Source organism: Empidonax traillii, unplaced genomic scaffold (genome assembly GCF_003031625.1).
Source record: "Empidonax traillii isolate 1590-97213 ecotype Southwest subspecies unplaced genomic scaffold, ASM303162v1 scaffold23:size2178997, whole genome shotgun sequence".
Lineage (NCBI taxonomy): Eukaryota > Metazoa > Chordata > Aves > Passeriformes > Tyrannidae > Empidonax > Empidonax traillii.
In genome coordinates, this window is record NW_020955216.1 from 767,351 (window position 1) to 780,490 (window position 13,140).

The 13,140-nt window shown below is 44.0% G+C and overlaps 2 protein-coding genes across 3 annotated transcripts; one reads left to right on the plus strand and one right to left on the minus strand.

The window, feature by feature from the left end:
- Nucleotides 1-642: 642 nt before the first annotated feature.
- KARS (lysyl-tRNA synthetase) lies at nucleotides 643-9,637 on the minus strand. Of its 2 annotated transcripts, none has more exons than XM_027903057.1 (14): nucleotides 9,516-9,637; nucleotides 8,649-8,793; nucleotides 8,296-8,461; nucleotides 7,738-7,831; nucleotides 7,298-7,484; nucleotides 6,916-7,041; nucleotides 6,060-6,179; nucleotides 5,686-5,848; nucleotides 5,413-5,586; nucleotides 4,622-4,707; nucleotides 3,854-3,939; nucleotides 3,401-3,527; nucleotides 1,081-1,224; nucleotides 643-814 (listed from the first exon to the last, which is right to left on the minus strand). In XM_027903057.1, the coding sequence occupies exons 1-14, from the start codon at nucleotides 9,584-9,586 to the stop codon at nucleotides 728-730; spliced, it is 1,776 nt and encodes a 591-aa protein (XP_027758858.1). In that variant the 5' UTR covers nucleotides 9,587-9,637; the 3' UTR covers nucleotides 643-727. The 2 variants fall into 2 exon arrangements, with proteins under 2 accessions (XP_027758858.1, XP_027758850.1); XM_027903049.1 differs by lacking the exon at nucleotides 9,516-9,637 and adding an exon at nucleotides 9,275-9,385.
- Nucleotides 9,638-9,777: 140 nt separating this feature from the next.
- On the plus strand, nucleotides 9,778-11,258 carry TERF2IP (TERF2 interacting protein). The gene is made up of 3 exons (XM_027903116.1): nucleotides 9,778-10,317; nucleotides 10,408-10,484; nucleotides 11,051-11,258. Exons 1-3 carry the CDS (start codon nucleotides 9,795-9,797, stop codon nucleotides 11,132-11,134), a joined length of 684 nt encoding a protein of 227 aa, XP_027758917.1. The 5' UTR covers nucleotides 9,778-9,794; the 3' UTR covers nucleotides 11,135-11,258.
- The last annotated feature ends 1,882 nt before the right edge of the window (nucleotides 11,259-13,140 follow it).

The window sequence follows — 13,140 nt, forward strand, 5'->3', positions numbered from 1 at the left end:
ACATCTTTTTAGTCCATAAGTAATTCCGTTGTACTGCTTGTATCTTTTCACTTCGAATGACTTTTTTCACAGCCTTGAACACTGGATGTTGATTGTTACCTGCCCGTTCAAAGATATATGCCATCTGTTTGCAAAAGTTATGCTCCTTTCCCAGTTCCTGTTATCTAAAAATTAGAAAATTCTCAGCAAGTTAAGCAAAATCAAAGGTTCTCGTACACAGACCTTTAGCCTAAAATAATTGTACGTTAACTCTTTATTAACTGTTTCCTATTAAAGTGTTAGTAGAAAAAATTAAAATCTATAAAAAACTTAAACTAATAAATTCAAACCTAATTTGGAATATAAAAGATTTAGCAGATAGTATTTTAACAGTTCCCTTTCAGCTGTCTCATTTCCAGCTCATGAAACTGGTTCTTCTGTTCTTCATTCTTAGTTGGGTATCTCACAGGTTTGGAGACTGGTTTCTCATTGGTTACTCCTTTTAAGCGATACAAAACTAAACATACATACTTTTCATCTTCAAACTATGTGTCTTATCTTAAAGGTTATAGGATTCTCAGACAAGGAAAACTTTCAACAACATTAATCTCAGGCAAGTTTCTCAGGTAAATTAAGCACAAGCAGGTAACGGCATTAACAACCTTTTTCAGGGTGCAAAGAGCATTGCCTTTATTTACGTCTGCGCCACCCCGTGCTCACACAGAGGTGCCCACGGCGGTCTGGAGCCTCACACAGAGGTGCCTTCGGCGGGGGGCTCAGGCTGTGCCTCCTTCTTGTTGTCCTCTGGCTTCATGGCAGGGAAGAGCAGCACCTCCTGTGGATGGTGACAGCATCAGTACGGCGAGCAGGTGTTGTGGGAGTGGCCCTGGCCCGGCTCAGCCTCCCCAGAGCCGAGCAGGCACAACGAAGCTTTTCCTAGATGGATGTGCATCTCCAGGCCCCTCCCACGCCTGCACTGCCTGTCACTGGTCTCCAGGCCCCTCCCACAGTTGCACTCTCGAGGAGATTGCCAGCTTTGCAGAATCCCATTCCCTGCTCCCTGAAGTGCCTGCAGTAGGCACTGCCACTGCCAACGCTTACCTTGATGTTATTGGAGTCTGTAAGGAACATGGTCAAGCGATCAATTCCCATGCCCCAGCCGGCTGTAGGAGGAAGGCCGTACTCCAGGGCGGTGCAGAAGTTTTCATCAATAAACATGGCTTCATCATCACCTGCAGCTTTTGCCTAAATGAGGAAATTATTAGTAAAAGGTGGATTGTACAGAGCTAGATAGCTACCATAAAAGAGGAATACTAGTACTTGTAGCAGCCATGTAGCTGATGAAACCTAAGCCCTGTACAGCTGTGGAAGCAAATAACAACTGTGGGGGTCACTTGCACAAGTGCTACCAAAATAGCTCCAGGCTCAGTTCCTTTCTGACCTGTCATTTTCCTTTCTTGGCAAAAGCCCAGGCTTTTCACTTCAGTAAAAGCCATCTTCAAAGCTGTACAGCAGCAGATTATTGAAATTTACTATCAAGTAAGTTAGTTAACACAAGTCTATTTTACTGACTTTGACAATTGTTTAATCCTCTCAGGCACTATGAAGCGATTAGAGAGTATAAAGGACAGCTTTGTTTCTGCAAAACACATCATCTGACCTCAATCATTTGGGGACAAGCATGCATTCATGGCTGTGTATACCTAATTAATTACAAAATGAGTTTCGGTCACTCCTTTAAGAGGCCTATTATTTAGAGAAACCTAGTATCATAAATTTGCAAGGTAATAATTTCTAATCTGCAGCTCTGCTCTGTGAGTTGACTTAAAATATTAATAACTCAGTTCAAGACATTAGGCTATTTCTTACACAGCATTCAAAGTCTTACTGGACATGAAAATTTATTTAAGAACTTAAAGTATAATGTTGTATGACTGTAGGGTGACAGACCAATTTAAAGTCAGGATGACCGTCCTGATCAGTTATGGTTACAGGAAACACCTCAGCACCTGGAGGGGGCATTCCCAGGAACCCACTGTCACAAAGAGGGACGGAGATCCCCCATGGCTTCCCGAAAGTTCTCAACAAAATGGGGAGACTTCCCAGCAACAGACTGATAGGATTACCAAAGGATGGAGTGTTATGTTAATAGTATGGTCTTTCTTCGCAGCATCCTACGGGAACACAGGGAGCGGATCCTTAGGCCTATGTCATCTGTCTATCACCCCAAAAATTATTATTGACTATAGTCACTCAAACTGCCTAAGGAAAAAAAAGTATAAAAAGAGATCAGACACGAGCAAAATCAGGGAAAAGTCCCATCATCTCTGCAGGGGTAACTAACGAGCTGCCCTGTCTTCCTTCGGACACTGTAGGGGTGAGCAAACATTTACTCTGCTTTCTTTACCTTGATCTTGCCTTATATCTTATATCTTGCTTTAAGGTGTGCACTTCCTTATATTAGTGAGTTAAAATGTATGTTAGTGGGAAGCGGCTATATTCTTTTCTTTTTTTTTTCACTTTGTATTAACAAGTGTATTTAGATTTTATTCTAGTCTCTGTAAATTGGGCTGTCGTGGAGGGGGGTTGCTTGAGTTTCATATTAAGGCTTAGATAGCTGTATTGTTTTGTAAAGCATGCTTCTGTTTTTTGGGTTTTTTATTAGTTAAGTGCCATCGAGCAGTTCAACGTTATCACCAGTGATGTGAACCCTACAGTATTTTGTCACATACTTGTATTAATAGAAGTTATTCTGTGAGTTGTTAGAGTTAACCTGGTTTGTTTCTGGTGCTGGCAGCCTTGTACCTTGTAGCACAACACTGCTGAGAAGATTCTCCATTACTATTAAGTGCCATCCCCATATCAGAGTATCAAATTGCAGTGACTCTGTCTAGCAAAGGGTCTCTTTAGGTGAGGCACAGACAGACTGTTTTGGGCTTTAAAAGGCTTTGATATTCTGGGGACATTGATAGCTGATAAAAAATATATTAATACAGGTGGGGACAAGAAATCTTTGCATTTTTTTACTTGACATATGACTACATAAATACTTAGTTGGGGAAAAATAACTTTCAACCTAGGCAAGATACAGAAAACACTTTGCTCATTTGCGTTTTTCCAGATTAGTACTTTAGGTAGAATAAAAGGGAAGATGGTCCAAAATGAACTTGCACTAAAAAAATCTAAACAACAGTGTTTGGACTTGTTCACCTTACAGAGAAAGATTCCTTACCTTAGAGAGCAAGGTTCCTTTAAGAAGAATTAAATTTTAATGACAGGCTTTCACTTGACTGAGCCAACATGCCTCAAAGTAGTAACTCTTTTCAGCAATAGGTACTAATGACCGATTTGGAGGAGACACAGGAAATACTCTTTGCTTACATGTCTGTATCATTGATTTACTGTCAGCAAGACATCATACCTTGGCCTGATCCTCAAAGAGTTCCCGCTGTCGGACGGGATCGTTGAGCTCTGTGTACGCATTGCACACTTCCTTCTTCATCACAAAGAGTTCGAAGCGTTCGGTCAGTCCTGCATGGGAGCGATGCCTGTGTGAGGGAGACAAAACAGCCAAACCTTAAAATTAACATATTTACTGAAGCAAAGAACACATACATTACTATGGGGGACTGCACACTTGGCACTATCAGCTGTCAAAACTTCAAGCTACTAAGCATCGACACACTTCTTCCCTGGATGATGGGTTGGTTTCACAGCTCAGGAACCAATCTTGATTTGTGTCAGAATTCACAAATTAGCACACAACATCAAAATCTCTGTTTTGACATATGTGACTTTTTTTTTTTTCCTTTTTTATAAAATAGGGGTAGAGGATTTAAAAGAATTACATGCTGACTGTGACTCATACTCTTACCATTTGGCAAGAGGACTCATGACCTGTGGGTGATCACAGATGAATGTAGGGTTGATACATGTGACTTCCAGGAATTCACCAACTAACTGGGAAAATAAAAGTGAAACAATTACACAGAGTACAAAAAAAAAAAATTGCACAGAGTACAAAAACAACATCACTTTCCTAACACTGCCTTCACAAAGCATCCTGATTTCTTCCCTTTGCTACTGAAGGTGGTACCTTAAATCTGAAGTTTCCCGAGTAATAATTTCTGATCACGGTAATGGCTTCATTAACTGAGAGTGTGTGTCCGAGTCAGATAAGAAAAATGACCTAACAAAAACTATATAATAATTCATTCTGCATGTTACAGCAAAGGCCAATAGGAAAAGCATCAGAAGAACAGCTGGACAGTGTCTGGGTACAAAGGAATACAGCTGACAGAACTACATGGTAAGTCTACCTGTTTGATAAGGTACATACAGATACATCTCGCAGACAAAACTGACATAAGATAAAGCAGATCTGCTTTAATCACAAGAGACCAGCTATCAAACTAAAATTCCCTAGCACTCAAATTAAGCAGACATAAGTAAACTACATCTTAGTGTAGACAACACAAAAGAAGATTTTGACACAGCCAGTTTTCTTGCTCTAATACGGCAATAGCTGAAATGCCCTTCAGCACGTTTTCCCAGGTGCAGCTAAACTTCTCTGAAGAGGCTTCTGTTGATACAGATAAATCCTCAAAGACATTAGGATTATAAAAATAGCACCCTTACTTACTTTGTCAAGAAGCCTGGCTGTTGTCCTGGGAGGTGGACATTCAATGTCTCTCTCTGCACAAAGATTATCAAAGAACTTGCGAGTTTCTGAAATCGTAAACAAAAAATTAGAAAAGCCACCCTAGCAACCAATTTTTGTTCTTACTATATCCTTCAACATGTCTTAACAGTGATTTAGAAGACCTTAATGGTACATATCATGGAAAACCATGAGCTTAAATGTCAATCTACAAAAATAGTACCTGGCTTTAAAAATTTACAGTAAAATATAACTTATCTTATACTTTAGAAATTTGATACCACCACATGACTGCTGGACATTATTATTGGAAGAAAAAAAAAATCACCAAGAAGTGTATGAATTTGGTTTTTTATGTCTCTTGATTCCAGGAATAAAATAGCACATATGTATATTTTGAAGAAAGTCCATAATAATCGTACACCTAAGCTATGACTGCAGGCACAGAAACTCAACTGCACCAAAGACAGAAGAAATAAGCAAAAAGTTGGATCCCTTCAACAGATCAGGAAATACCCAAATCACACTTCTTGAGTACATCCTTTCACATACACTCAAAGGAAGAGCCAAAAACAGTCAGATCCTGCCAAAGACTGCAAAGTATTAAGGCTTCTTTCTGGACTCAGGTAAAGTGACAAAACCACAGAGAAGTAATTCCATGCATTAGTACCACCTCAAAAATGCAGCTGACAAACTGCAGGCTGAGAACTTGCTACCTTTTGCCCACTTTCTGTTAAGGAAGAATTGTATGACATTCATACTCGGCATCTAACCTTCAGTTTCAAAATGCTCAGTTGGTGGAAATTTCACTCCCAGGGCCTTTTCCAGATCATAGACCATGCTGATTCGCCGGAAGGGAGGTGTAAAATCTATCTCGTAGGCCTGTCCATCTGGACCATCTGGATGATAAGTGATCTTGTAACTCCCAGTAATATGTTTCACCATCCCTACAAAAGGAACGTGGAGTTTAGAAGAAGAGTATGCCACATAATAAGCAATTCTTCCAGAGATTCTTCCTCTTTTGCTATTGATACTGCATACATCACCTGAAAGCAACTTCTCTGTAATGTCCATCAAGTCATGGTAGTCTGCATAAGCCATGTAGAATTCACAAGTCGTGAACTCAGGATTGTGAGTCAAATCGATTCCTTCATTCCGGAACTGCCGCCCGATTTCATATACTCTGTCCAGACCTCCAACCACCAACATCTAAACAAAATGGAATTGTAGTAAATACAGTGACTTTTGAAAAAGACCTTAAAGAGAGCTCGAACACACACAACTGCAGCACAACCTTACAAATATAACTCAAGACAAATCCAAGAGTCTTTTCTTCAAGAATAACTCTCATTTGAGTTACATTTACTTTTTAAAACAGTTTGAAGAATACAGGCTTAGCCATAAGAGGCTTGCATTCTACCTTATGGTAAAGCTCTGGAGCAATTCTCATATACAAATTCATTTCCAATTCATTGTGGTATGTGATAAATGGTCTTGCCACAGCTCCACCTGGAATTATATTCATCATAGGAGTTTCAATCTGTAAAATAACAACAAAAATTGTCCTGTTTTCATAAACTCTGTTTCCAAAACAGAACTGCACACATCAAGCAAACAAACCACACCTAGTTTTGATGAAAAAATCTTTGTATTTCACTTATTGACATTTCACTATATTAAATATATGAAAAATATACGAAAACAATTTTGAAGTGCACTTCTTTCATGCAGTCAGTAAAAACAAATTACATAATTGATCTGTTGCTATCAAGAGTCATTCACATTTACTACCAAAATGAACCTGCTGTTACCAAAGCCAGGAACAGCGCCATGACATTATCACAAAATCCTCTCTCTACACTGAAGAAAAGGAAGTTCAACAAGGCCAAGTGCAAGCTCTTGCACACGGGTCAGGGCAATCTAGTTTTACCCACAGGAAGTAAACTCTGCTTTTATCTCCAGCTGCAAAACACCATTTCAGAGATGTTGTTTCCACTCAAAGTACTGGAATAAGGAAAAAATAGCAGTAGTTTGGAGTACTACCTTGATAGAAGTTTCCCAAGTCATAACCTCACCAACTGATGAATAGTCTTAATTTTAAAGAGAGGAAAGGAATGGCTCCCATTACATTAAACTGATAAAACACATCATGCTATGCTAATTCTTGTCACTTCCGGAAGTACTTTGCATATGAGCCTGAACAGAAAAGCACCCTTGGAGCTGAGAAGCTCTGAACACTTTCAGTATCGGGAGAGAAATAAACACTCAAGCCTTACCTCAAGGAAGCCCAACTCATCTAGAAAGCTCCGAAGGTAAGTGATGATCTTTGCACGAGTTATAAATTTCTGCCTCACATAACCATTAAGAATTAAATCCAAGTATCTCTGACGATACCTAGTTTCCTGAAAAGAACATATATCCTTAGAACAAGCTAGACAAAACGTGATGCAAAAGGAAAAAAAATATCAAACCAAAACTAATGTTCCTTTGTTGACTGACAACATCAACAGGTACCAAAGGTCACCCATTCAGACCTATCTGTGGCATTCCTGCCCATGGCAGGGGTGTTGGAACTAAACGATCTTTAAGGTCCCTTCCAACCCTAACCCTTCTATGATCTGTCAAATTGCCTCCAAGACTGGCAGGTATGACAAGTACCTTATCTTTGAGGCCAAAGTGAAGATGAGGCAACATGTGCAGGCATGGAGACAACAGAGTGATTTCATAAGGAATAATACTCAGTTCCCCTTTCTTTGTTTTCCCAGGATTCCCCTCTACACCAACAATGTCCCCACGACGTAGCTTGTTGTTAACACGGAAATACTCTTCCTCGGATTTGTAGAAGCTGTAATTACAAAACAAATGTAAGCAGGCTTGTTTAAAATTCAACCTTCCAAACTGTCCTCAAGTCTCTCCCAAGACCAAATCCTTAAAACCAAATAAAATTACTCAACAGGGAAGAGAACCAAAACATCCTAAGAATAACATTATCTGGCTGCCTAAGCCAACCCATAGATGAAACAGAACACTCAGATACAAATCTCTAGGCCCCAAAATACAGTGCTGTTCAGGATGCTACTGGGAATATCTCTCCTTACCTGGAATTTGCCATGACCTGCAACTTGACTCCTTCACCACGAAGATCATAGAAAATCAGTTTCCCTCCAGAGGCACGCTTTGCATGGATTCGACCTAAATATCAAAGTACGCAGAACATCAGGAAAAGAGTCCCCAGCAGACAGGAAACAGGGACATAAGCCACAGAATTATCACTTGGACAAAGAATAATCATCATCTCTGCACTCAGCACCGAGCAGGATTACTGCCACTGAGTCCAATCTCATGCCACGAGAGCTTCAGGCATGATCCCAGAAGCCCAGGTGGAGCAAAACGGTTGCTGACTGTGAAAGAGAAGCAGTTAAGTCTCAAAGTTAATACCATATGCACTTTGGGTCCTGGAGCCCACATAACAATCTGATCTTCTGGTTGTAAGGGATGCTGCACAGGTCCACTCAGTCTGAAGGGACATGTCCCAAATCATTTAACACTGCTACAGATTTCATGATCGAGTATCAGAGGATCAGCAAAATTCAAAGAGACCAACCCATCAATAAAAGTAGCTAAGATATATTTCTGTATCTCACAGAGGCCTTTACCTGCCACTCTCACTGTAATGCCTGTCAGGTGATCTCCTGGCTGCAGGTGACTGTACTTGTCTATAAAATCTGAGAGAGATAAGTCTACACGGAACTTGTGGGGATAGGGATCTTCGTTGGTGCCCTTCAGCTGCTGGATTGCATGGCTACGAATCTTGAAGTATTGCTGCCACCAGAAACAAACAAAACCAAACGATTTTATTAGAATCTGAAAATATATCACAGGCTGTAAATTAAAATGCAGCTGCCCTTATACAGAAAAGGCCATTTCATTATTCATTAATAAAAACATAAAATTTAAGTCAATAAGATTTATTCACAGAACAGCAATAAGCATGAGGCCAGATGCTCACATTTGGATCCAAGCTTTCCTCATCAGCTCCAGCATTATTCTCAGAAGTCAAGGAAGGCTTTTTTAAATCCTTTTCACTTTGCTCTTTCTGCTTTGCCTCTTTTTCAGCTATTTTTCTCTCAGCCTTTAAACGTCTCTTCAGCTCACTGCAAAAGAGAAACCAGATGTAGCAGGTACCCTGATACTTCTACAGGGAAAAAACTGTACAGTAAGATTTTAGTAGAATGCTGCCAAATAACCCCATCACTTCTTTTAATCTGCCCAAAAGTCACGATAATGCTTAAGCACGTTTAAGCATTTTATTCTTTGAACTCTTTTAGTTCATCTCCTACAACACAAATACTTAGGGAAAGTGAAAGCGAAATGAAACAGGGGAGACAACGCCCAAGTGCCCAGGAGCATTCCATTCTCATTTTACTACTATGAGCCTGACAGCCCCACGCTGCGTGAAAGTGAAACAAGGCAAAGTTCCCACTGCAAAAGGTCAGGGGAACGTAGGATTCCCGAAGCCGCCTTCGCGGTCCGGCCCGTTTCCCCAGGGCCCTCAAGCTCCTGCCGCGCTCCCGACCCCGTCGTCCGGGACTCCGTGAGGACAGAACTGGTCCGAGCCAGACGCAAAGCACCGACCTGCTTTGGTCATGAAGCGCCTGCCGCCATCGGAGCGCGGGCGCGGCCCTCCAGGCCCAGCCGCGGAGCCGCGCGGCGCCGGGGCTCAGCATGGGGCTCCGCCGGGTGCCTTGGCGGAGACACGCACCGGGTCAGCGGGACACTCGCCTTGCCTTGCCTTGCCTCGCCTCGCCTCGCCTCACTTTCACCTTCAACTTCACCTCCCGGCCCGGCCCGGCCCCGCCTGCCCGCCCACCCTCACTTTTTGCTGAGGTGCGACTCGGTCTCCGCCGCCTCGCACGCGCGCTCCGCCGCTGCCGCCGCTGCCGCCATCTCCCGCTGCCAGCGCCGCCCTTCCGCCCGCCCCTCCCTGCGCGCGGGGTGATGGCGATGGGCCGGCGATGGGCGGGGATGGGGGGCGGGCTGGGGGCGGTGATGGCGATGGGCGGGCGGGGGGAGTGTTGGCGATGAGCGGGCTGGGGGCGGTGATGGCGATGGGCGGGCGGGGGGAGTGTTGGCGATGGGCGGGCCCGAGGCAGTGATGGCGGGCGGGCGCGGGGCGGCGATGGCGGACGGCGCGGCGGGGGCGGCGCGGTCCCGTTCGCTGTTCCTGTGGGACGACGGGCGCCCGATGCGGTTCTATGTGCGGCCCGGGGTGTCCAAGCTGCGGCTGGCGCCGCTGGTGCTGGCGGGCGGCGGGCGGCTGTGCCGCGTGCAGGAGCCCGGGGCCGTGCTGCTGGCGGAGCCCGGCGAGGCGGCTCCCCGCGGGGCCGTCTCCACCGAGTACGTGACGGAGTGCGTGGAGCGCAACGAGCGGCTGCCGATGGAGCCCTTCGTGCTGCCCGCCTCGCCGCCCCCCGCCGCGGCCGCCGCCACCCCGCGCGGCCGCCTGTCCTTCACGGAGGCCGAGGACGCGGCGCTGCTGCGGGCGGTGCGCGCCGGGGGCGCGGCGCGGGCGGGCGGGCGGGCGCTGTGGATGGAGCTGGAGCGGAGCGGGCTGACCCGGCACAGCTGGCAGGCCATGCGCGACCGCTTCCTGCGGCACCTGCGGCCGCTGCTCGGGGGTGAGCGGGGGGCACACGGCGGGCAGGGCGCGGGTGGCGGTGGCGGGGCCGGGCCCGGGCCCCGCTGACGGTGCCCGCGTGTTTCCGCAGAGCTCCCGCAGGCGGAGGAGGCCTCGCAGGTCACGGGTCTCTTCGCGGCCAGTAACCGGGAGTTCGATTGCGCGGAGGTGAGTGGGGCCGGCCCAGGCAGCAGCGGTGCCGTGAGCGGCTCGGGGCCGACCCTCCCCGGTGTCACAGGCGGCAGCATCATTAACAAGTGAAATGCCTTTGCACCGTGACATCCCTTCTGTGGCTAAACGGGAGCTGCTTGTGAGCTGTCAGCTACATAGCTTGAGATGGATGGGGCCTCGCTGCTGCAGCTTTTCTTAACTTTGTTCCCTGCCCAAGTTAACATGAGGAGGTTTATGTGATGGGATTGTCACATTAAAACCTGCATTGGCAAATAGAAATCATCCTTTCACCTCAGGCATAAAATGTTCCTGCAGCTGCATCAACACTTTTGCTTTTTATGCTCAGTTTGTTCAAAGTCTCCCTAATATTTCATGCCTTTCTATGATCAAGTCTATCTTCATTAACACAGCTTAACTTCAGTCATTGAGTTTTACTATGCCTAGTAATTGCTGAGGTTTTTATATACTGTAGAGTCACAGTGGAAGGTAGTTGGTAGCAGTAGTAAAAAAAGCTGGCCAGAAAATACCATGTCTAATCGGTGACTCCTCTTACTCTCAGTCAGAAAGTGACACTTCGGACGTTTCAGAAGAACTTTCTACACAAGATGGAGGAGGAAGTTCCCCAGGAGAAACAGCATTTGATTTGAAAACTGGACTGGAGGACTTTGCTTTCCCTGACACTCAGTTACAAATGGAAGAAAGACCAACAAGCACTTGTTCTTCCAGTGTGGTGGGAGAAGTAGTAAAAACTATGCAGCACTTCATGGAGAAGTTCAGTGTGGACCTGTTCACTGTTACTCAGGCCTTTCTGAAAAACAGTGGTGAAGTGGAGGCTACTTCAGACTTTCTGCAGATGGGGCAGCGCTTGGATGGGTACCCTGTGTGGAGCAGAGAGGATGATTTAGAATTGCAAAAGGATGACGAACATGTCAGAAATAAATTGATAGCAAAATTTGGAGCTGAAAATGTAGCAAAGCGGATAGCATTTAGGAAGAGTTAGCAAGAGGAGGACGACTGATCTAGGACTGTGGCAGGAATTTTACAGTCATTTCAGAAATGTGATGGAAAATTTGATCAACATTATGAAGTTTCAGAATTTTAAATTTTTTTTTAATAAAAGGCCCATTTTTATCTCTACAGATCGAAGTGTTGCAGCTTCCTTAATCCAGGTGAAGTAACACATGTACCAGACCATATATTCTAGTTGGAAAAAGTACACCAGCTTCCAGGGCCATGTGCAACAGTAGGAGTAGGAGAGACAAGTTAACTAAGAGTGCCCAGAGTTAAGGTATCACCTAAGTTGTGTTTAAGAGAGAACACCATTGCTAGTATAGAGTCACAATCTGGAAAACTCGGTACTTTTAGCACGTTGTGCTTTGGTCACTTAATATTATTTGAAGTGAATCCTATAAATCTGGAGTTCATCCTTTTGATGAAATTAAATGGGCTGGTAAAAGGAAATTTTTTTTTTTCTAAAGATTTATGTTTTGGTTTTTTTGCGTATTGCACTGTGGCACTCAAGGTGGACTGGGAAATTGCTGATTTTAAGCCAAATTCAGATGATCTTGAAAGTAAGTAACAGTTTGATATAACGAGACTGCTATTTCAGAAAACCAGAGAAACACCTGAAATACCGGGGGGTTAACCAACGTAACCAAATAAATGCTAAAACTGCACTATGCAGTGTTTCACTGGACAGGTCATTCCTGCTGCAAAACCTCGAATTATTTGGCACATTCATGCTGTTCAGACTGGTTATTTGGTTTGTGTGGAAGGCCAGACAAGCACTTAACAAGGGAGCGCAAGACATCACAGCAAATAAAATAGTAAGGTTTTTTTTAGTTAGAAACTTTACCAGCTGGATTTAAAATACGGGTACTGATGATGACGAGGTTCGTGAACAGGACATTTGTCACCTCTTGCACCAAAAAGCTTCCCATTCTAGGAAGCAGAAGTGAACGTAATTTTCAAAGCAGTATGCTAAGAAAATGCATTATATATTACTTTTATGTCATTTATTTACTGACTGAGTGGAAACACTATGAAAGGTTTTTGTTCAGGTAAACATTTGATACTTAGCATTGGTTGAGTCCACTGAAGATAAGTATTTATAATAAAACTTAAGCCACTCAAGCACGTTGGTTAACGTAGAGATATAATTAGCAATGTATTGAAAAGACTATTTTTGTTCAAAATCAGGCTTCTTGGCACTTAAAGTAGGAAGCTGTTTACTATAACTTCAATAAGAAGAGGCTTCTGAGACCCCATGCTATTAGCTGGATATGTTAAGGTCTGTTTTAAAGGGACTTTGAAGAAAGGCTGTCTCTGTGCTTCTCTGGCACAGTACAAGTACCACTTCTCTATGTCAGCCTGCCTGCCCCGTTGGCATAAACACTGTAAAGGAAAATGCCTTGCTTTCAGTGGACTTAGTACCATGATGCCAGTGCTGCCTGCTCAGCATGGATTTTGTCATTCAAAAACAAGATCCCCCATAATAACTCTATTATTTCCATAATAAAACATCCCACCCTTTGCAGGGATTAGAGGTTTAGCTGTAGGAATATAGATACCCACATTGCTAAGGTAGCAAGTGATCTGTAGATGTGTGTTAAAGGGACTCCCCAATTTACATGTGGAATAGATGTTTAGGAAG